The sequence below is a fragment of the Pithys albifrons genome, chromosome 19 (assembly GCF_047495875.1).
Source record: "Pithys albifrons albifrons isolate INPA30051 chromosome 19, PitAlb_v1, whole genome shotgun sequence".
In the NCBI taxonomy this organism is placed as follows: Eukaryota; Metazoa; Chordata; class Aves; order Passeriformes; family Thamnophilidae; genus Pithys; species Pithys albifrons.
Window position 1 is genome coordinate 7,188,414 of NC_092476.1, and position 22,486 is coordinate 7,210,899.

The 22,486-nt window shown below is 51.2% G+C and overlaps 2 protein-coding genes across 3 annotated transcripts; both read right to left on the minus strand.

The window, feature by feature from the left end:
- Positions 1-1,147: 1,147 nt before the first annotated feature.
- On the minus strand, positions 1,148-9,710 carry WBP2 (WW domain binding protein 2). 2 transcript variants are annotated; one of them, XM_071573725.1, is made up of 8 exons: positions 9,611-9,710; positions 7,838-7,946; positions 7,164-7,299; positions 5,293-5,385; positions 4,887-5,003; positions 4,107-4,229; positions 2,905-2,981; positions 1,148-2,761 (listed from the first exon to the last, which is right to left on the minus strand). In XM_071573725.1, exons 1-8 carry the CDS (start codon positions 9,667-9,669, stop codon positions 2,708-2,710), a joined length of 768 nt encoding a protein of 255 aa, XP_071429826.1. In that variant the 5' UTR covers positions 9,670-9,710; the 3' UTR covers positions 1,148-2,707. The 2 variants fall into 2 exon arrangements, with proteins under 2 accessions (XP_071429826.1, XP_071429827.1); XM_071573726.1 differs by having other exon boundaries at positions 9,606-9,691.
- A 2,000-nt stretch (positions 9,711-11,710) lies between these two features.
- On the minus strand, positions 11,711-22,473 carry TRIM47 (tripartite motif containing 47). Its single transcript, XM_071573436.1, has 6 exons — positions 21,742-22,473; positions 19,942-20,037; positions 18,699-18,929; positions 17,937-18,132; positions 17,164-17,238; positions 11,711-15,984 (listed from the first exon to the last, which is right to left on the minus strand). Exons 1-6 carry the CDS (start codon positions 22,447-22,449, stop codon positions 15,359-15,361), a joined length of 1,932 nt encoding a protein of 643 aa, XP_071429537.1. The 5' UTR covers positions 22,450-22,473; the 3' UTR covers positions 11,711-15,358.
- Between the last annotated feature and the right edge of the window lie 13 nt (positions 22,474-22,486).

The following is a 22,486-nucleotide window of genomic DNA, read 5'->3' on the forward strand; positions in this document are numbered from 1 at the left end:
ATTGTTGGCCTAATTGCTTCAGAGGGAGCTGGGCTGGGCAAGAAACCTGGAAAGTCTGTGCAATTTGTTTTCTAGGATTCTGTCTGGGAGTAGAGGGTAACTGGGACAGAGCCAGTACAGAGAGGTTTCTGCAGCATCTTGCAGTTGGTTGGATGTGATTGAGGAAACCTTAATGTGAAGTATTTTAATTCACAAAACAAGATTTATTCAGCTCCTAGTGGACTGTAACATTTTCCCTCTTAATATCTTCCTCCTCCACCCACCTCTTCTACAGAAAACAAACCCAAGTGGCTCAGCCAGCCTTAAAATGCAGTAAAAACAGAATTGTGGGAGGACATGAGTCAAAAGGGATGCAAAAAAGAACAGAATCTGGAAGAAGTCCACTCTGGCTGGCCAGGGAATTCAAGAGAATGAAGGCAGCCAGTGGCAGCTGGGAAGAGGAATGAAGCCAAGAGAGGTTTGGATGTCACCTGGAGAGCAGCTCCTGAGTGACTCCCGTTGGACAGGTGTGAGTGGGAACCAGAGGGACGGAGCAGGAGCTGATCCCACATGGAACACTGTTCTCCTGCCCTGCCAAGGGAGACTGACACAGCTCGTTCAGCTCAGAGGGAGGAACAGCCCTGGCCCTGCTGTTGGAGCACACTGGGAGGCAGGAGCAACAACTCCTCACTTTTCCATGGCAAAGAGCCCCCAGGAGCACAGCTGAGAGACCTTCAGCGGGGTGGGCAGAACTACCCAGGCATCTCAGCACACTTACAGGAAAAAAAGGATAGAATTATGGATTGCTTCTAATTAGAAACATATTTTACAGGCATTCATTATGCCAGTTCTTGCAAAGTGAAATAGGAAATAGGTGAAACTTTTATGAGGACAATTGTCTGTAAAAATCACCTGGGTGACACGTCTGGGCAAAGTGTAAAAAGCAGTCACTGCACCAGCTTCCCACAGGAATTGTGAAATGGGTGCTTGTTGAAAGATTTTAACATCTTATTTTCATTTCACAAAGCCAGCCAAGACAAATCAAGTGATGGATGTCACCAGTGAATAACCAAGAGCAAAATCCAAGTGATTTTGCTGTTTAATTCTCCCTCTCCCCATCCAAGTCACCATCAAGTTTCCCCACTCACTTACACACAAACACCCCAAGTTTTGAGCTGATTTCTCTTTATTTCACAGTCTTGGCAAAACAAATCTGCATTCAAAAGTTCATTTAACATTAATATATTAATCAAACGTTTTCAAAATAAATATATATTTTTTAAAATAACCGTTTTTTTACATCACTGCAGTAGCAATTCTAGAAAAGTCAGTGCACAGACAGGAGCAATTTCATTAATCAGCTAAACTCAAACAAAAAGAAAACAAGAGGTGGACCTTTTTTCTCTCCAAGCAGGCTGCATGCAGCAAGTCTCAGCAGTTCCCCAGCACAGGGACCTTTCATCACACTTGCTGGGAAGGATTTTCTCTCTCAGCTGTCAGAAGTCAGTGAAGTGTTTCTTGTGCAAAGCTTTGTACAATGCAAAGTTTCACAACCCGGATTCTGGTCAGTCCTGCAGAGGTTCTGCACTGGAGTTGTTGCTAATGAGATCAAGGAATGAATTCTGTGGAAGGAAAACACTGGAACTCTCTGAGGAGTCTGCATTCAAGTGATTAGGAAGTAAATTCACAGCTGGACCAGGAACACTAAGAGCAATAAACAACACTCAAACCAGCAGCTCAGTCGTACCTTGCAGCTTATTCCCAAGTTTTGCATATTCTCCCAAGTGCTTCCAGGGCAGAAGAAGTAAAGCAACTACTTTCTCCCCCTTAGCTGTTAATTAACCAGGTAAATCCCAGCAATAAGATGCTTCACTGGCCAAAAAGTGTAACTTGTGTTACAGCAAATTAAAAACAAAAGTGCATTACAGACTATAAAAAGAATATTCAGGACTTAGTGATTCACATACCTGACTGGAAAAGAGACAACAGAAACATGAGTGTTCCAAACTAGTCAGATGCTACTAAAGAACCCTGTGAAGGGCAGCATGTTGTGTGAGGAAGGGAAGCTTGTCAGCATTGCCATGGTGTGCAGCAGGACAATTTGGGGGGCTACCACTTTATTCACTATGATTGTCAGGAATTTAGCAAAAAAAAAAAAGGAAGTTAAATATATATATTTGAAAAATGTCATAGCTGTCTATTGTCTACTTGCTTTGGGGTTCCAAAGGTTCCCTTTGAAGCCCTTTCTTGGTAGCAGAGGGAAGAGCTGGACATGACACTCTGAGCTGAGAGGAATAACCAGAGAGATACCTCGGTCCAGAGGTGCTCTTGGATACATACTAAGGTAAAATCAAGACACCTCCAACACCTCAGGAGCTTTGTTTCCATGTCATGGCCATGTTAATTAGCAGTTTGGAGCAGCTGCTTTTAAGTATCAAAAGAAACAGAGCTAAGGGAAGCAATCACAGATGACGAGAACCTCCAGTTGTAGCGATGCCGTGCACAGAGAGGAGGAAATACTGCAGGACAGCAAACCCTCAGAGCTCCAGAGGTGGCCCAGGCTGCTGAAATCCCTCCCCTTGCTCTGCACAGACCTACTCCCAGAGCCCCTGAAAGCCACATGCCTTGGGGGAAGGCTCTACTCCTCAGTGCTATGGACTGTGCCCCAGAATTCTGCCAAAATGGAAAAAAAAGAAAGCATCGAGTTGTGGAGAAGTTCTGTGTCAGCTTATTGGTTTTTCTTGTCCTCTGGTGGGAAGTATGGAGGAGGGGGGGGCTGGTCCTGCAAGAAAGATGGTAAGAGAACATTAGGTCATGGCTAATCAAAAATAAACCCTCAGAAACACCAAGACACCAAAATCAATTTAGACACGGAGAGAAGAACTGCCAGACACGCCCTGGGCTGACACTGACAGAGGAACTCACCGTGGGCATGTAGACGTTGTGTGGGTTGCCTGGGCTGTAGTAAGCACTGGCAGCAGCTTCAGCAGCCTTTGCTTCAGCTGTCACAGGGAGAGAAGTGACAGGTTTGGGCACACAGAGAACTCTTACAGTCACACAAACACTCCACATGTTCCTGGCCACCAAGTGTTACTACCAGAGCATGTTCTGACCAATGCCCGAGATGCAAAACAGCCACAACAAACACAGCTGAGCCATTACCTCTTCCAGTTATCACAGGACCATCAACTCCCAGTGAAACAAACTAAGAATTGGTTTGGAAATGTCAGCTGGGCCTTGCCTGTCAGCCATAAATAAATGCTAACTGCTGCCTTGCCTGAATACAGACAGCACCCTTTACACAGACATCCTTCCTGGAGTGAAAACACAAAAATTAGCACAAGTTCATGGCAGCTCAGGGGATTCATGTTTAATTTAAAGATGGTGATTTATGAGGATAAGCCATATTCTCTCTTTCTGCAGAACAGAAAAATCTTGTACAACCCTCTGGAGCAGTGCCACTTTCCAAATAATAAAGATGAATAGTTTTTTATTCAAACCTAAGAGAAGTTAAATCCTTATCTAGACAAATATCTACACGAGATCTATGGCTGTGCCCAACCACAAAAGCTCTTTCCCCCATGCCCATGCAGACCTATAAAGAACATGTTCAAAATCATTGCAATAAATCCCAAGTGAGTGAAAAATGAGATTGATGTTTCCCCAGATCTTTTCCATCACCTAGTTCTCTGTTCCATATTGTTTAAACAAAAGTAATCAGGTTAGAGTGAAACAGGGGAAGGGGGAGCAAATATCACCCAAGTCACATTTGCAAACCAGAATGGGCTAGAAACACATTTCACCATCAATTTCTTTGTGTTCAACCATATTAAGGCAAAATTATCACCACATGAGAATCACAAACTGTTTTTTCTCTGCCAAAAGAAGAATAAATCCAGCTGTAAAATACCCACTAATGGTGTCTACCTTGGAAAGAATCAGGCTGGCCTCCAGACTGAGCTGGATAGAGAAGGCTGGAGACTAGGGGAGCTCCTTAATCCCTCTCCTAAAAAATTTCAACTTCTAATTGGAGTTTCTAAGTTCTCCAAAAGATACCAGACAAGAAACAACATCTGTTGTGGGTAAGAAAAGTGTGGTGAGCTAATTCACCTGCACACACTTCTTACCTGCAGGAGTGGAGGGCAGGTCTGGACCACTGACAGGGGGTTCCATGGGCCCTGGGTATGGTGGGGGTGGGAGCTGCATGTAGCCCCTGTCTCCATCCGCCCCAGGAGGACCAGGATAAAAGTCTGTCAGGAAAGGAAAGCACACAGCTGATGCCTAAGAATTTAATGTAATTTTAGAAGGTTTTAGAATCATATAGGCTCTGTTAAGTCACTCTGATTTCCAGTGCACATATTAAGTGCCTTACGAGTTTGGGAGCTATTCTCAGGCTCAACCAAGGCCACATGTTTTTGAGAAGCCACCTGCAAGATAACAGGAGACAAACAACAGAAGAAGGCCCAACTGGCCCCCCATGAAGAAGGGGGCAGATTGACAGGCCTTTGGGTGGGCATTCAAGAGAAATAAGAGTACTGATTGGATGTTAATAAGGGGTATAAAACTTGTGAACTTCCTGATCTAGGGGTCAGACCCCTCTGGGTTTGAACCTCGGAAGCTTCCAATAATAAAACCCTGTATATCTTTCTCCATTAACTTGTCTCCAGAGTGTCTCTGTTCACAGAGCTACGAGATCTGAAGGCAACACAGCAAAAGACTTAACTCCTTTGGGTGGAGTTACCCAGCCAAAAGCAGCCAAGGCATAAAACATAATTAAGCTCAGGAACCAAAGTTGTACAAAGTCATCCAATCCAATCTAAAATACTGTGTAGAATTTGTGTTCCTGCTTTTGCCTGTTTTAATTGTTAGCAAGTAGAATGACCCCCAGGCTCAATGCCCAGACTCACCAGGAGGAGGAGGAGGGTATGGATAACCCCCATTGGCTGCAGGGGGAGCAAAGGCGTAGGATCCATTGGGCATGTAGGAATAACCATAAGCTCCACTGGGTATTTCACCTCTGGAGACTGGGAAATAAAGACAAGACCTCATCAAAACACAAAGGCTGGATCTAATGAACTCCAGCAAATTTAGGGAGTCCTTATCAGATAAACAAACAAGTGCCAGCCCAATAAATCTGCTGTTCACTGGATGGGGAAAAAAGTATTTTTAAAAGCAAGAAAATTCCAGGTAAAGCCTGAAAGTCACACATATTTGAATCCAACATATTGCAACCTAGAGCTGCCCTTGCTGTGAGATGAATGCAAGGCCTCCTGAAGCCACAAAGCCCTGGCACAGACCAGCAGAGTTCCATACCTTGTGATGCCACCTGCAGCATCCTCTGCCCGAACTCAATTGCACCCCCAGCTGAAAAGGTCATCTTGAAAGTGGCAGATCCTTCCCAGCCACCTGGGGGAGGAAACACAGAGTTCAGAAGCCAGGAGAAGCTGTTTCTGTGCTATTTTGCTTCCATGCTCTATCTACAGATGCCCTGTATATAATTCTTTATCCCAAAAATCCAAGAAAAAACCTGCAAATGAAGTGGCAGAATTATGATGTCATCAGGAAAATTCACACTGGGGTATTGTCAGGTCAACAGACACCTGAAGAAGAAACATTCATGAGGGAGACCTTCAAAAGCTTTCTGGAGTTGTGGCTGTTCCCACTCCAGCTGCCACAGGCTGAGGTATCAGGAGTGCTGGATTTGCTCTTGCTTTGGATAAGATTAGTGCAGAAGACAGGGATTGTGTTAATCCTGTTTGCTAAAAAGCCTTTGCAACTACACCTAACTGTCAGCTACAAATTAGTTTGGGAGTTGGAGTGCCCAGTGAAGGAAAGAGCTTAATGAAAAACATGGTCCACATAAATCCATTAAGAGTTCATGAAAGATATTTCAAGTCAGGATAATTATAATTAGAAAAAAAGAATTAGTGACATCTCACATTACAGAATAAAAAAGAAAAAGGGAGTCATAACAAAAGCATCAAAGCAGAAGCTGTGGCAGAGCTGAAATGGAAACAAGTAGATTAAAGAGCCTTTTTGAGCTAAACCAGACTCTCATGGTTGTTAGACAGCAGCATCATTAGAGGAGATGGCCCCTGGGGAAAATTCACAAAGATTTAGCTAAAGCCCTTTGCCTTTCACACAGTTTGGTTTGTCTTTACTGTTCAGGCTCCCTCTCACGCTGGATGGCCCCTCTCTGCCCCCACACAGAAGTCACAATGCTGATTTCAGGATTACAGCTGAAGGCTCCTAAAGCCTGAGCTGGGATTTCCGGGCCACAACCAACAGACTGAGAAAAACTGAGGATGAAAGTTTGCTGAGCTCTGAGCCTTTGCTAAAAACAATGGTAAAAATCAAAATTATTCTGGAAGATGCCTGCCACAGCCTTCTCATGGAGCATACTGTGAAAAGGCCCCTTGAAGATTCCCTAAATCCAAGACAGTTAGTTCTCCCAGGCACTCAGCAATAGGACAAGGGGGCACGATGGGCTCAAGCTCTGCCAGGGGAAATTGAAGGTGGAGATCAGAAAAAAATTCTTTGCAGAGAGAGTGCTCAGGCATTGGAATGGGCTGCCCAGAGAGGGGGTGGATTCCCCATCCCTGGAGGGTTTTAAAGTGAGATTGGCCTTGGCACTGAGTGCCATGATCTGGTAAAGGGCCTGGAGTTGGACCAAGGGTTGGACTTGATGATCTCGGAGGTCTTTTCCAACCCAATCCATTCTATGATTCCAAGTGCCATTCCCACTGCCAGGATGAACCACAGCAACAGCACAAGAAACATGAGAGAGAACAGGGCTCTGGGGATCTGCACCTGAGAACCCAAACAAATCCAGGAAGGATCCAAGTCTTGGGCACAGGAGGACCTGGATGCAGGTGGGACAGGTGACCCCAAGTGACCAGAGCAAAATCACATTGTCACACTCCTGCTGACTCCACTCTGATGTTTATTTGCTGGGATCAGTTGGTTGAGTGACCTCAGTGTTTTGCAGAGGGCAAGACTGAGATGGGTTGCAGAGCAGATCTGTTCACTGTAACTGAGCACTGAGCTGATAAGGGGAGCACTTTTAGCTGCCAGTTTCAACAGAAAGAAACACAATTTAGCAGGACCATGAAACCCCCTCTGGTCAGTGTTCAGTTTTGGTGAGGGAGAACTGGGGTACAGACCAGCCCCTGTGCCACACATACCTCCTGCCTCTGCCTTCACTGTGCCCTTGATATAATTCGCTCCAAAGACTGGCTGCTTAATCTCACAATCCTTCAACAAGTAAAAGGGCATCACAAAGGACTGCATGGCATCCTTCCCCTTCGACACAAAGATAACCTGGAAAGGAAATAACATCACAGAAGCTGCTCAGAGCAAGCAGGAAGCACAGCCCTCATTTATTATCTGAAGAGACTTTAGATGGACTGGCACTCCCTCCCACACCATGGGCTTTGCAAGCCAAAAGTTACACAGAACAGCCACAGGGCTAAACCAAAGCCTCAAGATAATAAAACCTTCCAAGAAGTCCCTTGCTCAGATAATTCCCCTCCCAGCTTCCAGAGAACTCACAGCTCCACACAGCTTTGACTCAGGAATTGTGCTGTTGCATTCAGCATTTCCAGACCATTCCTAATTTCCAAATTGAAGATGCCTGATGGACTAAAGAGCTGCCTGTACAAGAACTAATCAGATTTATTATCTTTTGACAAATAGGTGGGATATGCAGTGAGTTCATAATGCTTCCCAGAGGGAGAGGGATGAGCCACACTTCAAGCAGGAGTAGATTATCCTGACTTTCATGAACTGAGGACATTTAAACACAGAAAGGCAGAGAACCTTTATCTCCTTAAACAAGATAAAGCCTTTCACCACTTACTCTGTATGGAGTCAGGAAAACACTCCCTTTCTTGGTCCCTTTGAAGGCCTCTGGCATCGGTTCCATATCACTGAAGGTAATTTCCACGTGGTCATAGGTCATCAAAACACTGCCCAGATGAGAGAACAGACAAGTGTTACAGTTCAGGACAGAAGTGCAACATTCACCTGAGTTTACTGACCTACCAAAGCTGCCTGTACCACCCTCAGGCCCGTGCTGAGCAGAAACAATCAGTCTGGTTTGCTTCTTTTTTCTGTTGGCATCAACTGAAGCAGCACTGGGTGTTTGTTCCCTCCTCAGAGTGCTGACACAGCTGCTGCTGCCTGCACAGCCAGGCAGGGAATCCACTCAATTGAGCTGATCAAGATCTCAAGACATTTCTCTCTTTTTTTTTTCCTTTTTTTTTTTGTCAAGTTGTGTTGCATTTCTGCTGGGTCAGTTCCCTAATTCAGTTCCCCACATGACAGAGGAAGGGCTGTAGGAGCAGGAACTGCTCAGGCTGGCTTATGCAATACGGCTGTGGAAGGTCTCACCACAGCTCAGGCACCTCTGTCACAAAAATGTCATCAGGAGGAACTCCCCCTCTTTGTCACAGGACTTCACTAACAACCCACGTTGCCTGCACTGAGTCCTTAATTCTCAATCAGAAACTGACCTGATTAGAACCTTGCATGGACACAGCAGGTAACTTGGACTGACAAAACAGCACCCACATTAGGGACTCTAATCCCTAAAGCTGCAGAAACCTCCACCACCTCTATCTTTGGCAGCTGACGTGTTTCCATCCTCAAGTCACTCGCCTTTCCCTTCTGCCAGCAAGTCCCTGTTCCTCCAGGAAAAGCTCTGGAAGGGCAAAGGGGCCAGCCCTGTCCAGGCTACAGCATTTCAGCTGGATCAGCCCAGGCAGCCCCTGATCCAGGCCAGGCTGACAGCCAGGAACACCAACACCTTTAAGCTGCTGCATTTGCTTCAGCGAATGCAAATTCAACCTCCTGAGTCGACCTTACTAAACTCTTCCAAGAAAAGGCCACATCCCAAATGGAAGTCAGGCGCAGAATTCCTATGCCAGCGTTTAGCTGGTCCCGTGGAAAGAAGGCTGAACCCCTCCTTTGTCCCCGGAGCAATGACTGCCACGTCAGACCCGCGCTGGCAGGCAGAGGGTGCGGGCAGCCCGTCGCCGAGCAGACAGAGGCGGCTCTGTGCAGGCTTCCCGTTTCCATGGTTATATCCCAGCACCTTTTCCAACACCGCTGCTCCTTCCCCGGCCCACAGAGGGGGTGTGGGCTCAAGGAGCCCGGCGATCCACACCGGGCAGCCTTGGAAGGGAGGGAGGCACGATGCAGGTGCAGCACTCGAGCATCCTCGAGGGGACAGAGCCCTGGGGGGGAGCTGAGCCCTGCCGGCCTCTCAGGGCGCTGGGACAGCAGCAGCAGGCGGAGGCAGGCGGGGACAGGCAAGGGACAGGAGGGGGCAGGCGGGATGCTGCGGGAGCGCTGCGGGGCAGTCCCGCGGCTGAGGCCCAGCAGAGCTCTCTCCGGAAAGGCCTTGGGGCAGGGGGATATGAACAGCCCCCAGGGACACGAGGGGAGGACGAGCAACGCCGGCACCGAGAGGTTTAAACCGCCCCGTTTAATTCCCTCACCATCCACCCCCCCTCCACACACACACACACAGAGCCGCTCCCCCTGAGGGGGAAGGCAGGAGGAGAAGGCAGCTCCGCGCTGTCCTCCGGCTCATATGGCCGGAGGAAGGGAGAAGGGGATAGCACCTCACTTCTCGCTGTTGTTAACGATGACGCCGCCGCCCTCCGAGTGATTCTTGTTCAGCGCCATTGCCGCCTCCTCCTCCTCCTCCTCCTCCTCCTCACAGCATCCACCCCACTCTGCGCCTGCGCGGAGGAAGGAGTGACGTCATTGGGCGTGCGAGGCGTGCTGGGAGTTGTAGTCAGCACTACATCTGCATAACACTCCGCGTATTGTCCGCGCAGTGCATGCTGGGAGTTGTAGTCCATGCCCTGGTGTAGACCGCCCCGGCGTTGGCCGCGCGGTACATCCTGGGAGTTGTAGTCCTTTCCATTTCCGATCGGCATTCACATGACTTGGCCGCGCGGTGCATTCTGGGAGTTGTAGGCCCCGCCGCCCGCCATGACACTCCCTCCCACCCATCGGGGGCTCTCCTGCTGCCTGTGATCAATCTTGATGTTTGGGAGAGCGAAATAAAAATAATCCCGCGTAGCTGCTGGTTCTGCACATAAAGTGAAGTTTAGCTGCTTAAAGCAGCGAAGATGCTCCATTTCCAACAATTTTTTTTTTGGTGATTCGCGTTTGACGCTCTTTCCGCGTTCTGCACGCTTGGAGTTGGATTTCCGAGCCTGGGGCCGGGCTGGTGTCCCCGCTGGGATCAACCACATCGGGCAGCCACCCCTGTGTGCCCAGTGTGGTAAACGGGACAGACCAACCGTTTGCCCTGTAAACAAGCCAAGGCTCTGTCTGTCCGTCCTTCTGTCTGTCTATCGGGAATTTAGAGCAGGGAAATAAATACCTGTGGCATTTGCAGAGCTGCAGGGAGGGTCTCCAGGTGTGCCAGTGGGATGAACTCCTAAAAAATTAACAACTGCGTCATTTCATAAGTATCTATAAGTACCTGAAGGGAAGTTCTGGCCAGGTGAGGGTTGGTCTCTTCTCCCAGGCACTCAGCAATAGGACAAGGGGGCACGATGGGCTCAAGCTCTGCCAGGGGAAATTGAAGGTGGAGAGCAGAAAAAAATTCTTTGCAGAGAGAGTGCTCAGGCATTGGAATGGCCTGCCCAGAGAGGGGGTGGATTCCCCATCCCTGGAGGTTTTTCAACTGAGCTTGGCCGTGGCACTGAGTGCCATGATCTGGTAAAGGGACTGGAGTTGGACCAAGGGTGGGACTTGATGATCTCGGAGGTCTTTTCCGACTCAATCCATTCTATGATTCTATTCTATGATTAAAAGTACGAGCCCTACAAAACCATTAAACTGTTTGGAAGGGCTCCCTGCGATCAATAACTGAAAACTGTACATCAATAATATACAAATAAGAGCATATATTACCCTAAATATCTATTTTTATATAGATTTGAGCTTTTCCCAGCCCTGTCTGAGCGCCTGAGAACCAGATGCAGGGTGGGGTGGGGGGAAAGCAGAGAAACTAAACAATGGAAACAAGATTTAAATAAATACAGTGACATAATCTGTACGGTTCTTGGCAAGAAAAGAACAAGTTTGTGCTTTTCATATCCGCTTTTTTCAGTAAGCAGTAAGTTTCCCTTTTAAGAAACAGCTCTAACAAACAGTCCTGATTCTTCTCCTATTAAAGGCAGGAGCCACCAAAGTGCCCAGCTGAGGCACGAAATAGCAAATAACAACCCAATAACTCACCAATTAACATTTTTCTCCCAGCTCCAGCTGACATTTGGTATTAAAAAATGCAGTCTTGACATCAAAAAGGATGCTGGTCTAATTGCCAGTGTGGGGAAAGCTCTGGATCTCCCCATCACATGGAAAACCTTGAAAATTTATACTCTAAAACTTGAAAACACTAAGAAAAAAATACCTAATCTGTTCATCTTTGTTATTTCTAAGCTGAGGGCAGACACAGAAGAAAGAACTGAGACAATTCATTGTTTTGAATTGCCCAGGGCTGACAATATTGTTGTTGGATTTTAAGATTCTTCCGCCCCTTTTGCAGGCGAGCAATAAAAATGTGTATTTGGCACAATTCCCTCAGACAAACTGGGAAAATAAAATCTGCACTATTTTATGCCAGATGTACAGGACACAGAAAAATAAACACGAGACAATGGGAAGACTTGAATAGTTTGGTAATTAAAGGAAAGAAAACCCAGAGTGGTGTCTGTATAGTATTTAATGGCAAATCATAATCTCTAACATCATTATATTATTCTGTTACAGTTTCTTCACACACCGTAAAATACTCTACAGTAACTAATACTTTTAAAAAATCCTAATTAAAAAGAGGGACACTCTGTGACAGCAGAAATAACTCGAGGGAACACGGAAAGGATGTTTAAATTGCCATCAATCCATCTAAACTCGTCTCTCACCGCATTTTAGCACTTTGTTTAAAGCAAAATCAGGGATCCAGAGCTGGTGTCATTCCAGTTTACACCCAAATTATTGGCAGCAAACTCTGATCCAGGTCCCAGGGGAAACTGCTCCCGTCTTAAATCATTCAGAATTTTCTGCATGCTGCAAACCAGGGGGGTTTATAGCACTTCCAACCAGGATAAAAGCAGCGGGAAGGAGAGGGTGGGATGGAACTTCCCGACTGCAGCACATCCCCAGGAGCCCCCCAGTGCCCTGTGGAGCTGCATCCCGGGGCAGGGATGGATTCAGCCAAAGCAACAGCAGGTCCAGAGAAGAGCAAAAAGGCTGGAGAAGGGATTGGAGCACAAGTGCTGTGGGAGAGGCTGAGGGAGCTGGGGGTGTTTAGCCTGGAGAAGAGGAGGCTCAGAGGTGACCTCAGCACTGTCTGGAACTGCCTGAAGGGAAGTTCCGGCCAGGTGAGAGTTGGTCTCTTCTCCCAGGCACTCAGCAATAGGACAAGGGGGCACGATGGGCTCAAGCTCTACCAGGGGAAATTGAAGGTGGAGATCAGAAAAAAATTCTTTCCAGAGAGAGTGCTCAGGCATTGGAATGGGCTGCCCAGAGAGGGGGTGGATTCCCCATCCCTGAAGGTTTTTCAGCTGAGATTGGCCATGGCACTGAGTGCCATGATCTGGTAAAGGGACTGGAGTTGGACCAAGGGTTGGACTCGATGATCTCGGAGGTCTTTTGCAACCCAATCGATTCTATGATTCTGTGATTCTAACCAGACAGGTTCTCCTGCGTGGTGACAGGATGGAGAGAGACAGGATTCCTCCCAAACCCTGAAGGAGTGCAGAGTTTGTGTCTGAGCATTGGGCAATGCAGGGAAGGGCAAGGTGTGTGGCTCCAGCGTGGGCTTCCCCTCGGGACAATCAATGCAAATGAAACAGGGCAAACACCCAAATCTGCTGTGTTTACTCTGGCAAAAGTTCTCGCTGCGAACGGTGGGAGTTTTGCCTGAATAAACGAGATTTAGGAACAGACAGAGCTGAGATGGGGCATGCGACATCCCTTCCTGCTGCCGTGCACCAGAGATAAAGGTCACCTTCCTCTTCCTCCTGGGACATGACCACGGGCTGTTGCACGTCTCTGCCTTTCTTATCCAGTAAGGAATTTCTGATCCCAGTTCCCCACAGTGTTCCCAAAGCAGCAGCAATGCCTGCACTGTGTCAGCGCTGACAGCCCATGCAAGGGCTGAGCTCTGCAGGAGCGCTGCTGGAGCTGCCAAACAGAGCGGGGCTGAATCTCAGGACACTGGGAATGAATTCCCATCTGGACAGAAGTCTGGGCAGCATTCCCACCAGCCGGGAAAGGCCAAGATTTCAGCCGAAGATTTCACTCTGGAAGCCCTACTGTTCCTCTTCCCACTGCTTGCAGCACTTTTAGGAGTCACCGCATGTGGAGGAGGAGGAGGAATTTGCAGATAGATTCCAGCAAGACCCTTCCCAAACTGTCTCACCAGCCCTGCCATGGGGAGGGGGCAGCTGCATTCAGACCCTTCATCCACTCAGATATCCCAGTTTTTTCATGGACTGGCACCACTCCCTGTGCCAGCAAGAACTGGCAGTGCTGGCAAAGGAGTCACAGCAAAGGAGCTCTTTAAGCCTCAGAGTGTAAACGTGGCTTTACATGAAAACGTGGCTTAAACTTCAACCCTCTTGGCTTTGTGCCTGCCTTTTATTCACATTTGCTTTTTCCCCTTGGCTCCTCTTGAATATACCACTATGATTTCCAGCTTATCCTTTGGGGAAAATATCCATATATTTCATATATTTAGCTAAATGGGCCATTTTCCATCCCTGCTGACTGTTGTTGCGTCATCACTGACTCACTCATGCCAGCAAAGAGCCTGAACCTCTGTATTTTCTCTCTAGGTGTGTATTACACAGCACTAGGATTCTGTAAAGCAAGCTTTGGGAGGTAGGTAGCAAAATAATCCCAGAAAAAATAAACTTGTGGAAAGGTACACTGTGCTGAGACAGGGGCTGCTCTGTGCCACCCATGCAGGCAGTATTTCTGCATTTTTCTTCTGAAAAAGCTCCCTTAGGACACATGAATGGGCATTTTTGGCTCTCAGCTTCAAGTTTCCACATTTCCTGAAGGGAACAGTATTCCCTCTTGCTTGAGAGTAGTTTTTGTTAATTGTTACTTATTCCCAGAGCCTAGAGGGTCATTTAGTAACTGACTGATGCTGCATCTTTCACTGGTGTGCTCACAGCTGTCCCTAACACAGACCATTTGTCCCTGGGATATATTCACAGCACCTCTGTCATATAAAAAACTCTCTAAGCTAAGGGGCACATTTGCAGCTCAAGCATACCCAGGGTTCTTGAAGAGCTGGGAGTTTATCAGTATTAAACTCCCCTGAAATAGTAAGGTCACCAAAATGAGGGGGCAAATTTGGCTGTAAACCTTCAGGAAGCAGTTCCCAAGGAATGTGTCTACTGAAAGCACATCCTCAAAATTTGGTTTGTGCTGCTCACTTCACCATCTCTGGGCAGGAGGTTTCTCCCTTTCCCAGCTGGGATTTTTGTCTGTGGTGGGGAACAGACCTGTTGCCACAGGCCTCCAAAACATGCAGGACCACAGATTTTCCCAAACCAGCCTGGCCACAGAGCAGCATCCAAAATACCCACTGGCTGCAGTGCAAGAAAGGGCACAGATCTTTGTGTCATGTTTGCAGCTCTAATGGGTGGCCAGCCCTGCAAGGGGTGGTGCTGCACCACCACAGCATCACTCAGCACCCCACCAGGCTCCTCCAAATCCCTGTCCCCAGAGCTCCTGCTCACCCACACCGAGGCACAGAGGGATGTGAGCACTGGGGAAGCGACCACATCTGCTTTGGGGGTTCACCTGGTCCACACTGGACTTGCTATGTCAAAGGCACTTCGTAAGGAGCATGTGGAAGGTGTCAATGAGCCAGCACTTAAAAAGCATCAGTGACACAGAGCCTGAGATAAGGCACAAAGCAGAGTGTCTGTGCAGGTTGCCAGGGCAGTGCGAGCACATACAAAGGAGCGGGACTGGGCAGCTGCCCAAGGTGCAGCTTCAGACGCATGTGGCACTTCTCCTGAGCAGCACACTTTACCAAGAAAGGCTGTCACAGTCCTTGACGTCCAGAAAGGGAAACTGAAGGGCAGGGAGCAGCGGAGGGACTCGCCCAAGTTCACTCAGCAGCCCAGCGGCAGAGCCAGCGCTTGGATCCAGCCCCCTCCTGGCTCCCAGCCCACAGCTCTGCCCACCAAGCGGCTTCATCCAGCCCTGGGTCAACAACAGCACAGAGAGGAGGGAGGGCTGCCACAGAGACAGCAAAGGGAGGCCCTGATGGTGGCAATAACCTGCGGAAGAGACTTCTCTGGGTGTTCCCGTGCTCCTGCTCTCCAGGCAGTTACCGACGCTTTAGCACCGACACACAATCCCTCTTCAGCGGCCCGATCTGCAGGTGGGCATCGACACTCTCCAGGAAGAAGGCTGGTTTCAGCTTCCACGAAAAAAGAGAGCCAAAGTGCTGGTTGATCTTGTTCTGGAACGGGTCAGACTTCCCCTTGGCAGAATGGGAGACCTTGAGCTGCTTCAGGCAGGTCATCTTGGAGTCCTTGACTCCGTAGAAGGTTAAGGCCTTTTCCGAATACTCCAGGAAGACCCCAATCGTTTGGAAAAAGGGCTGCTGGATGACGGACTCGAAGCCCCCAAACCAGGCCACGTAGTTCTGCCCGTTCCACTGGAGGCAGCAGGACCTGTCGTTGCGGCCCAGGCGGCCGCGGTTATAGGCCTCCTGGGGGTCGAAGTCCTCGGCGATGACCCCGATGCTGACCCAGCCGTCGATGAGCTCCACCTCCCAGTAGTAGTTGCCCCTGTTCATGAAGTTCAGCCCCAGCACCTGCTCGCAGTTGATGAACCGGGTCGGGCTCTCCGGGTAGGGGATGGGGCACAGCACCCGCTTGGCCCCTTTGGTGCCGAACAGCTGGATGAACTTGTCAGCTGTGTCGCTGTCCAGGTCAATGATGAAGGCAACTGTGCAGGGCAAGGAGGAGAAATGAGCATGAGGAAGGAAACACAAGGAAATCCTCCCAGATCTCCCTGCTCTGATACCCCCGTCCCAGCCTTTGAGCACTGGCATGATCCTTTCTGACTTGTCCCATCACTCTGTCCCCTTCCTTTGAAATCTCATGGCAAATTTCTGTTGATGAGGATCACTGGCTGAAAGAGCAGATGCTCCCATAAGCAGGATGAATGCAGGGCAGAGGAGAGAATAGGGATGCTGCTCAATGAGCTCCATCATGATACCAGACATCAGATAGGCCACCTGATACAGTGGTGATAGGAAAATTCCATATTAAAGCAGATTTCAGGTAACCACAGACAAACACAGCAGGGAGGGACTCTGAGAAGACAGGAAAACAGCCAGGCATGTCAGGGCTACAAACCCACTGCTCCTTGTGGTTGGCCTGCACTGCACTGTGCTTCCACAGGAGCAGATGTGCAAGGTCACATGAGAACCACCACTGGGTCACAAACAGAGGGGATCTCCAGTGGGAAACACCCTTGATATGTATTGCTCTTGCTTGCACTACAGGTCTGAACCTCGATGTGTCCCAAACCCAGAGCAGTGGCACAGCAAACCTGGCTTGAGCCACATCCCAGGGGGATGACTGTGCCACTGTGGACATCCCTATGGTGACCTCATATCCCCTGTAAGGCTGGGGGGACACACATGTGGGGTGTGGGAGCCCAAGCCCAGCCCTGCACCCTCCAGCCTCAGCCCCTTGTGCCCCATTCTGCTCAGACACTGCATGATCCCTCTCGTGCTGCAGCTGAGCCTCCCCAGCCCAGTGCTCTGCAGCAAACAAGGCAGATGCACCAACTCTGATCTAATTTAGCAGAGGATCCGATTCATGAAGGGCTGGAATGCAGCAGAAACTACATGGGACGCCTGCAGAGCCCCCCTCCCCCAGGGTAGCTGGGCCTGCAGAACCACAGACAAGGGAAAAAAAGCATCACCCAACCAGATTAGGACTGTTGTCAGGAAGGCAAAGAGGCTTCCTTGTTAGCCAAGCAATATTTCCCCTGGTGGCGGCAGCGCTCCTGCCAGCCCTCGGCTCGGGATCAGCACTGGCCAGGCATGTGGGAAGGAGAGAGGAAAGGGAAGATGGACCTTAGCAACAACTGTCAAAGCAAAAGTCCCTCGCTTACATTTCAGGAAATAATCACGGCTCTCCAGGCAGGCGGGATTGTTTGACTTGTCTGGAAATCGGGATTCAGCCAATGCTGCAGAGACAGGGAGAGAAGGGTTTGCATCAGCAAGGGAACCAAACCACCAAGGGTGTTACTGGAGTATGACCCCCTGCCCAGCACCCTGGTGGTACCCAGCTGCTGTGGGCCCTGTGGCCCCAGCTGGCATCCCCACTCCCCCAGCGCATCCCTGATGGCTCTGATACGGGAAAGGGCAGACACCATGTTTGCCACCCCAGGGAGGCAGTGAGGAGGGCAAGGAACTGGCTGCAATTCCCATGGGAATCCAAGAAAATGAGAGAGGGCAGAGCTCAGGTTAAATGAGAGAGCAAAGCAGAGAGCTGCTGCATCAGCTCTCTATCCCTGGCAGGTTTGGGAGACCACAGCCTGCTCCATGAAGAGGATCCTCTATCCTGAGAAGAAGAGTCCCCTTTCACGGGAGGCCACTTTGGCCACTTGCCCTCTCCCACAGGGCCCTGCCTAACTCCCAGGCTGTTTGTTGCCTCTCCAGTCTCTGGTCTCTGTGGAAAAACTCACAAAACCTCAAAGAGGCGTAAGCCCAGACAGGGATTGTGCAACATGCAGGGAACCCGTGCTGAGCAGCCTCCAAAGGGTGGAGGGAGAGGAGCCAATGCTCATGGGGGCCATTGAGCCTGTAGCCATCTCCCAGCTATACAGGGAGGAGGGAAGGTGATGGGAAGACGTCCAGGCAGAGGGCCTGGGTGAACACAAACCTTCCTCCCTCTCCTGGTAGTTCAGCCCATCCATTCCTTTCCCCTGCAAGAGGTTCCACTGGTTTTTGCAGGCAGTGGACAGCACATCTTTCACTGCGCCCACGACTTGGGTGCACTTGGTGAAGTTCAGCTCGTTCTGGAAGCTCGGAGCTGGGGAGAGGTTTTCTTCCATGGCTACTTTTAAGGCCTGAAATTCCTGAGCCAAAAAAGACAGTTTCAGAAGTTTTCAAACAAGCCAAAGTTGTCTCTTGTTCCGCAACCCCACCCAGCCCTGGAGGATTTGGGAACTGGCAGCTCTCAGGACTTGGCCCAAGGACAGCCTCATAAGGGAGGAGAGCACTTCCCTGGCCACGTGTTCCTGGAACCTGCTCTTAGCTCCCTTTCAAGCCTGGCCCCGGACCATGCCCATCTCGCTTGGAGCAGCATCTCCTCTCAAAAAGTTCTCCTCTTGCTGGGCTGTCAAGGAGGGGGGAATGCTGGAGGGGGGCAGTGGGGCACCCCAATTTCTTGCTCTTTGCCCTTCACACCCAGGTACCCAGCCTGGGCAGCATATCAACTTCTCCTGAGTCACAGACAGGACAGAGGTGGGGGTGATGGAGGAGAAAGTCTGGGCTCCCTGGGAATGGGGAGGGGAGAGGACTGTGCCAACAGGAGTGGGACTCTACAGCCCACACATCGCAGGACTCCTGGCCCCCAGCCCCTCAGGAAATGGGACAAACCCCCAAAAGACAATGCTACTGGCTCCTTCTTGCCCTATCCCACCTGCAGGAAGTAGATGGTGTCAGTGCTGGCAACGCTCTCCAGGTTTTGCTTGCACTGGGCCAGCTTGGCTCGTCTCTCCTCCTTCCAGTGGAGATCAGCCTCGGCCTCCCCCAGCATGGAGCGCTCCCCGTCCTGGATGAAACCAGTCACCTCCTTCTGGAAGGTCGCCAGGACCTCAGAGGCTTCTGCAAAAAGCTTCTCCACCTTTTCCCTCTCCTTCTTGGCAGCACCCTGAGAATAGTGGGAGAGAGGTCAGGTCCCACAGGTGACGGTGCAGGAGGGCACCCTGTCCCCTGCTCAGCACCCACCTCTCAGCTCTCTGGGATCCCCCTGACATGCTGTCACCCCCTTCATCCAAGAGCTCAGACCATTTCACAGCTGCTGCACCATGTCTGGTGTCCCCAGGCAGTGAAGTGACATGGTGGTGATGTCTTATTTTTATATATTTGTAGATTTTGATATAGTGTATCGTTTCTCACACTTAAGGCAGCAGCAGACGGTTTTTAACAGTCTGTGCCACATTCTTGAAATTCTTTCTCATGGTTTGTGCCACATTCTTGAAATTCCGTTTAACGGTCTTTTCAAGGACAGATATTTTAGCAAGGACATCTAGTTTGGGGCATGCACCTGGACCAGAATAGTAAGATTTACTGCAGAAAAACAAAATAGAGAGCCCAGAATGTTTGGAAAGACTCCAATGGGGCAGTTCTGAGGGTGGTACTAGGAGCAAATGGCTTTTGGCTTGGATGTACCCACTGGATATGGTAATTAGTTAAAGCTGTAAAATTGTGAGAATTCTGAGCTGGTGTGTGCACCTATGGGTTGTGTTGCAGCTGAAGGCGCTTTTAATAAAGACCAGCTCTCTGTTTTATCTATATTAATATTGTATCAAAAGTTCTTTTCTCTCATTTTAGGCAACAGTGGCACAAGGGCCAGAGGGACCCAAATCCATGTGCACCTGAGGGAAAAAGGTGCAAGAGCCAGAGGATGCCCTGGCATGGTCCTTGCCCTGTTCCTTCTTCCAGGTTCCAAACTGAAGTATCCAGAGATGCCATGAGGGTTAGCAGAGATGAGGAGCAAGAATCCACAGGGATCCTTGCCAGGGTCACTGTTGTTTTATGGAGCACCTGTTCCCCCATGAGCACTAACTCTACACCCCACACCCCCAAAGCTCACAGCCCCTTCCCTCTGCTCCCCAGCCCAGATGAGCTGCACTAACAGAGCGAAGGCATCGCAGACTCACCTTAATGAGCTCCACCATCTTCTTGGCCTGTGCGATGGTGACTGCCAGCTCCTCCAGCTCATTCTCCACATCGCTGAGGAATTTCACTTGTTGGGCCTGTGGACATAAAGGACAAACACTGAGCTTTGCCCCTGATCTCAGTGAGCACCCAACCTCCCCCTAAGTTCAACCCACAGACCCTTTGACCAGGAGCTCATTATCAGGCTTTGGGTGAAGGATACAAAGGTAACCACGAGTTGTTTTCCTGTTTTCTTTCTCTGCAACATCCAACCTGCAAACATCCCTTCTCCCTCAGCTGGAAAACTAAAGGAGCAGCCGGGCTGCAAAGGGTCACATCCAGTTCCACCTCCCCACCCTGGTCCCAGCGGAAACCAAACAAAGCAGGAATTTGAAAGCAAACCCGGTGATTGCAGCAAGCGCAGCTAAGCCGTGTGCTCTTAGTGTGTATCCCAAGGCTGGGGAAAATCCACCTGGGACTGGTGCAGAAGCTGAAACGCAGAACTGGGCCACTCAGGAACACAGCACAGAGTGCCCTGGAGGTTTCTCTTTAGGAGCAAGGCAAACCAGCTTTGGAGCACGGGGTGCTGTGTGGCTGCAAAGGAAGCACCTTACGAATATGTTGTTTCCTGATGTGCTATTGTTGGCGCCAGCCATTGCCCAGCACGAGGTCCCTGGGGAGCCAGGAGGGCACTGCACTCCCCAGTCAGGGCAGCTCCCCCCTAATGCCCAGCCCCCTGGCCCTGCTCCCCACAGTGCTTGGAGCAGTGAGGGGATACAGGTGCTTTCCCCATCCATCTTTCCCAGTCTGCAGCATCAGGGCAGTGGCAGAGACCATGCAGGGAAGGTCTGACAGCCTGTCCAGGCTGGGATCACACTCACTTTCTATTTTAAGGCACCTAATGACTAATAATGCCGACAAGAAGGGTTTTCCTGCAATCCCAAGAACCCATGAGGGAGCGGGAGCTGGCTTGGGGCTGTTTCTGTGCTCCCTGCCAGCATGCCCGCAGCCCCTGCACTCTTCCTTGGAAAAAGCAAACCCTCCCAAAGTCTCCAAATGCCTCATCCCGACGCAGGGTGCCACAAGCCTCACAGACTCCCATCTGCCAACAGCCCCACAGAGGCCCCACACATGTGAGCCATCGGTGTTCAGGAAGGCAGCACCGTGTTGGGCTGAGAACCCCGGCTCCCGGGGAGGCTCGTGGGTGTGAATTTAGGAGGTGACTCAGTCACATCTGGGAATGGGAGTGATGGAAAAAACCCCGCTGCCAAAACGCCGGGATACAAAAGGCTGGGGGAGCGGGAGCGGCGGCCGGGCAGGCTGCCAGGGGAGAAACTGCCTCGACGGAGCTGTGGGAACAAGACGGAGGAGGAGAGTGCCCCGTGACCGCGGAGGCGGCCACTGCAGGGTGTCCCAGGCACACCCGTCCCAGCCCTACACCCACGAGATTTCCACAGTGGGAAAATTCCCCACGGACCGGCTGGCAGCGGGTGTGCCCCCATACCTGTCCCCATCTGCCCATCCTGTCCCCATCTCACGGGGCTTCCCTGATGGCACAGCACCCTGTCCCTACTCTGGAGGGTGGTCCCTCCCCCGAGAGGTGCGGGCTACAGCAGCACCCCACTCATGGCATCCCATCAGCACGGCACCGGCACAGACCCCACGCGGGGATTCGGCTCCCCGTGGGGACATGTGTACAGCACAACTCCTCCGAGGGATGCTGAGCCTCACCCCACCCAGGACACCCCCATACCAGGGCCCCACCCACGTGGGGGACCTCCGCGCACCCCCGCCCCACGCACCTCCTTGTGCTCTCGCTCCTGCTCGAGGGACACCACGTCGTGGGCGCGGTGCTCGTGGGCGCGGCAGCGGGAGCACACGCAGGTTTGCTCGGTGCGGCAGAAGCCGTCGAGGGGCTGGAGGTGGCGGGGGCACAGCCCCTCCTCGAGCCGCCGCAGCGGGGCCACCAGGCGGTGGGCGCGGAAGGCGGGGGCGCGCCGGTGCGGCTCCAGGTGCGCTCCGCAGAACGACGCCAGGCACACCAGGCACGACCGCGCCGCCGCCACACGAGACTCCGGCGGGCACACATCGCACAGCACCGCCGCCCCTTCTTCCCCCGCGGCATCCTCCTCCTCGGCCCCCGGGGCCATCGGGCACGCTGCGGCCGGCGACGGCGGGGACGAGCCGCCGGTGGCGGCCGCCAGCAGCGGCAGGAGCTCGCAGAGGGCGCGGTTCTTGCGGAGCCGCAGGGACGCGGGGACGGGCTCCTGGCAAAGCGGGCAGCGGGCGGCCCCGCCCGCCCCGCCGCCGTCGGGGGGGCCCGGCTGCTGGCGGAGCGCCTGCAGACAGCCCTGGCAGAAGTTGTGCCCGCACGGCACCGTCACCGGGTCCCGCAGCACGTCCAGGCAGATGGGACAGCCGAGGGGACCCTCGGGCAGCCCCGGAGCCGCCAGCGCCAACCGCAACGCCGCGGCGGAGGACGGCGGGGCGCTCCCGGGTGTTGCATCCATCCCTGAGCGCCCCGAGCCGCCCCGGCCCCGGTCCCAG

Excerpts from the sequence above, each read along its gene's own strand:
- TRIM47 (XM_071573436.1), bottom strand. The coding sequence starts at position 22,449 with ATGGATGCAACACCCGGGAGCGCCCCGCCGTCCTCCGCCGCGGCGTTG. Across the intron at positions 20,038-21,741 it reads AGGAGCGAGAGCACAAGGAG|GCCCAACAAGTGAAATTCCT; the intron begins GTGCGTGGGGCG and ends TTATGTCCACAG. Across the intron at positions 17,239-17,936 it reads CTACCAGGAGAGGGAGGAAG|CATTGGCTGAATCCCGATTT; the intron begins GTTTGTGTTCAC and ends CTGTCTCTGCAG.
- WBP2 (XM_071573725.1), bottom strand. The coding sequence starts at position 9,669 with ATGGCGCTGAACAAGAATCACTCGGAGGGCGGCGGCGTCATCGTTAAC. Across the intron at positions 5,386-7,163 it reads AGTGAAGGCAGAGGCAGGAG|GTGGCTGGGAAGGATCTGCC; the intron begins GTATGTGTGGCA and ends TTCCTCCCCCAG. Across the intron at positions 2,982-4,106 it reads CCTGCCCTCCACTCCTGCAG|CTGAAGCAAAGGCTGCTGAA; the intron begins GTAAGAAGTGTG and ends TCCCTGTGACAG.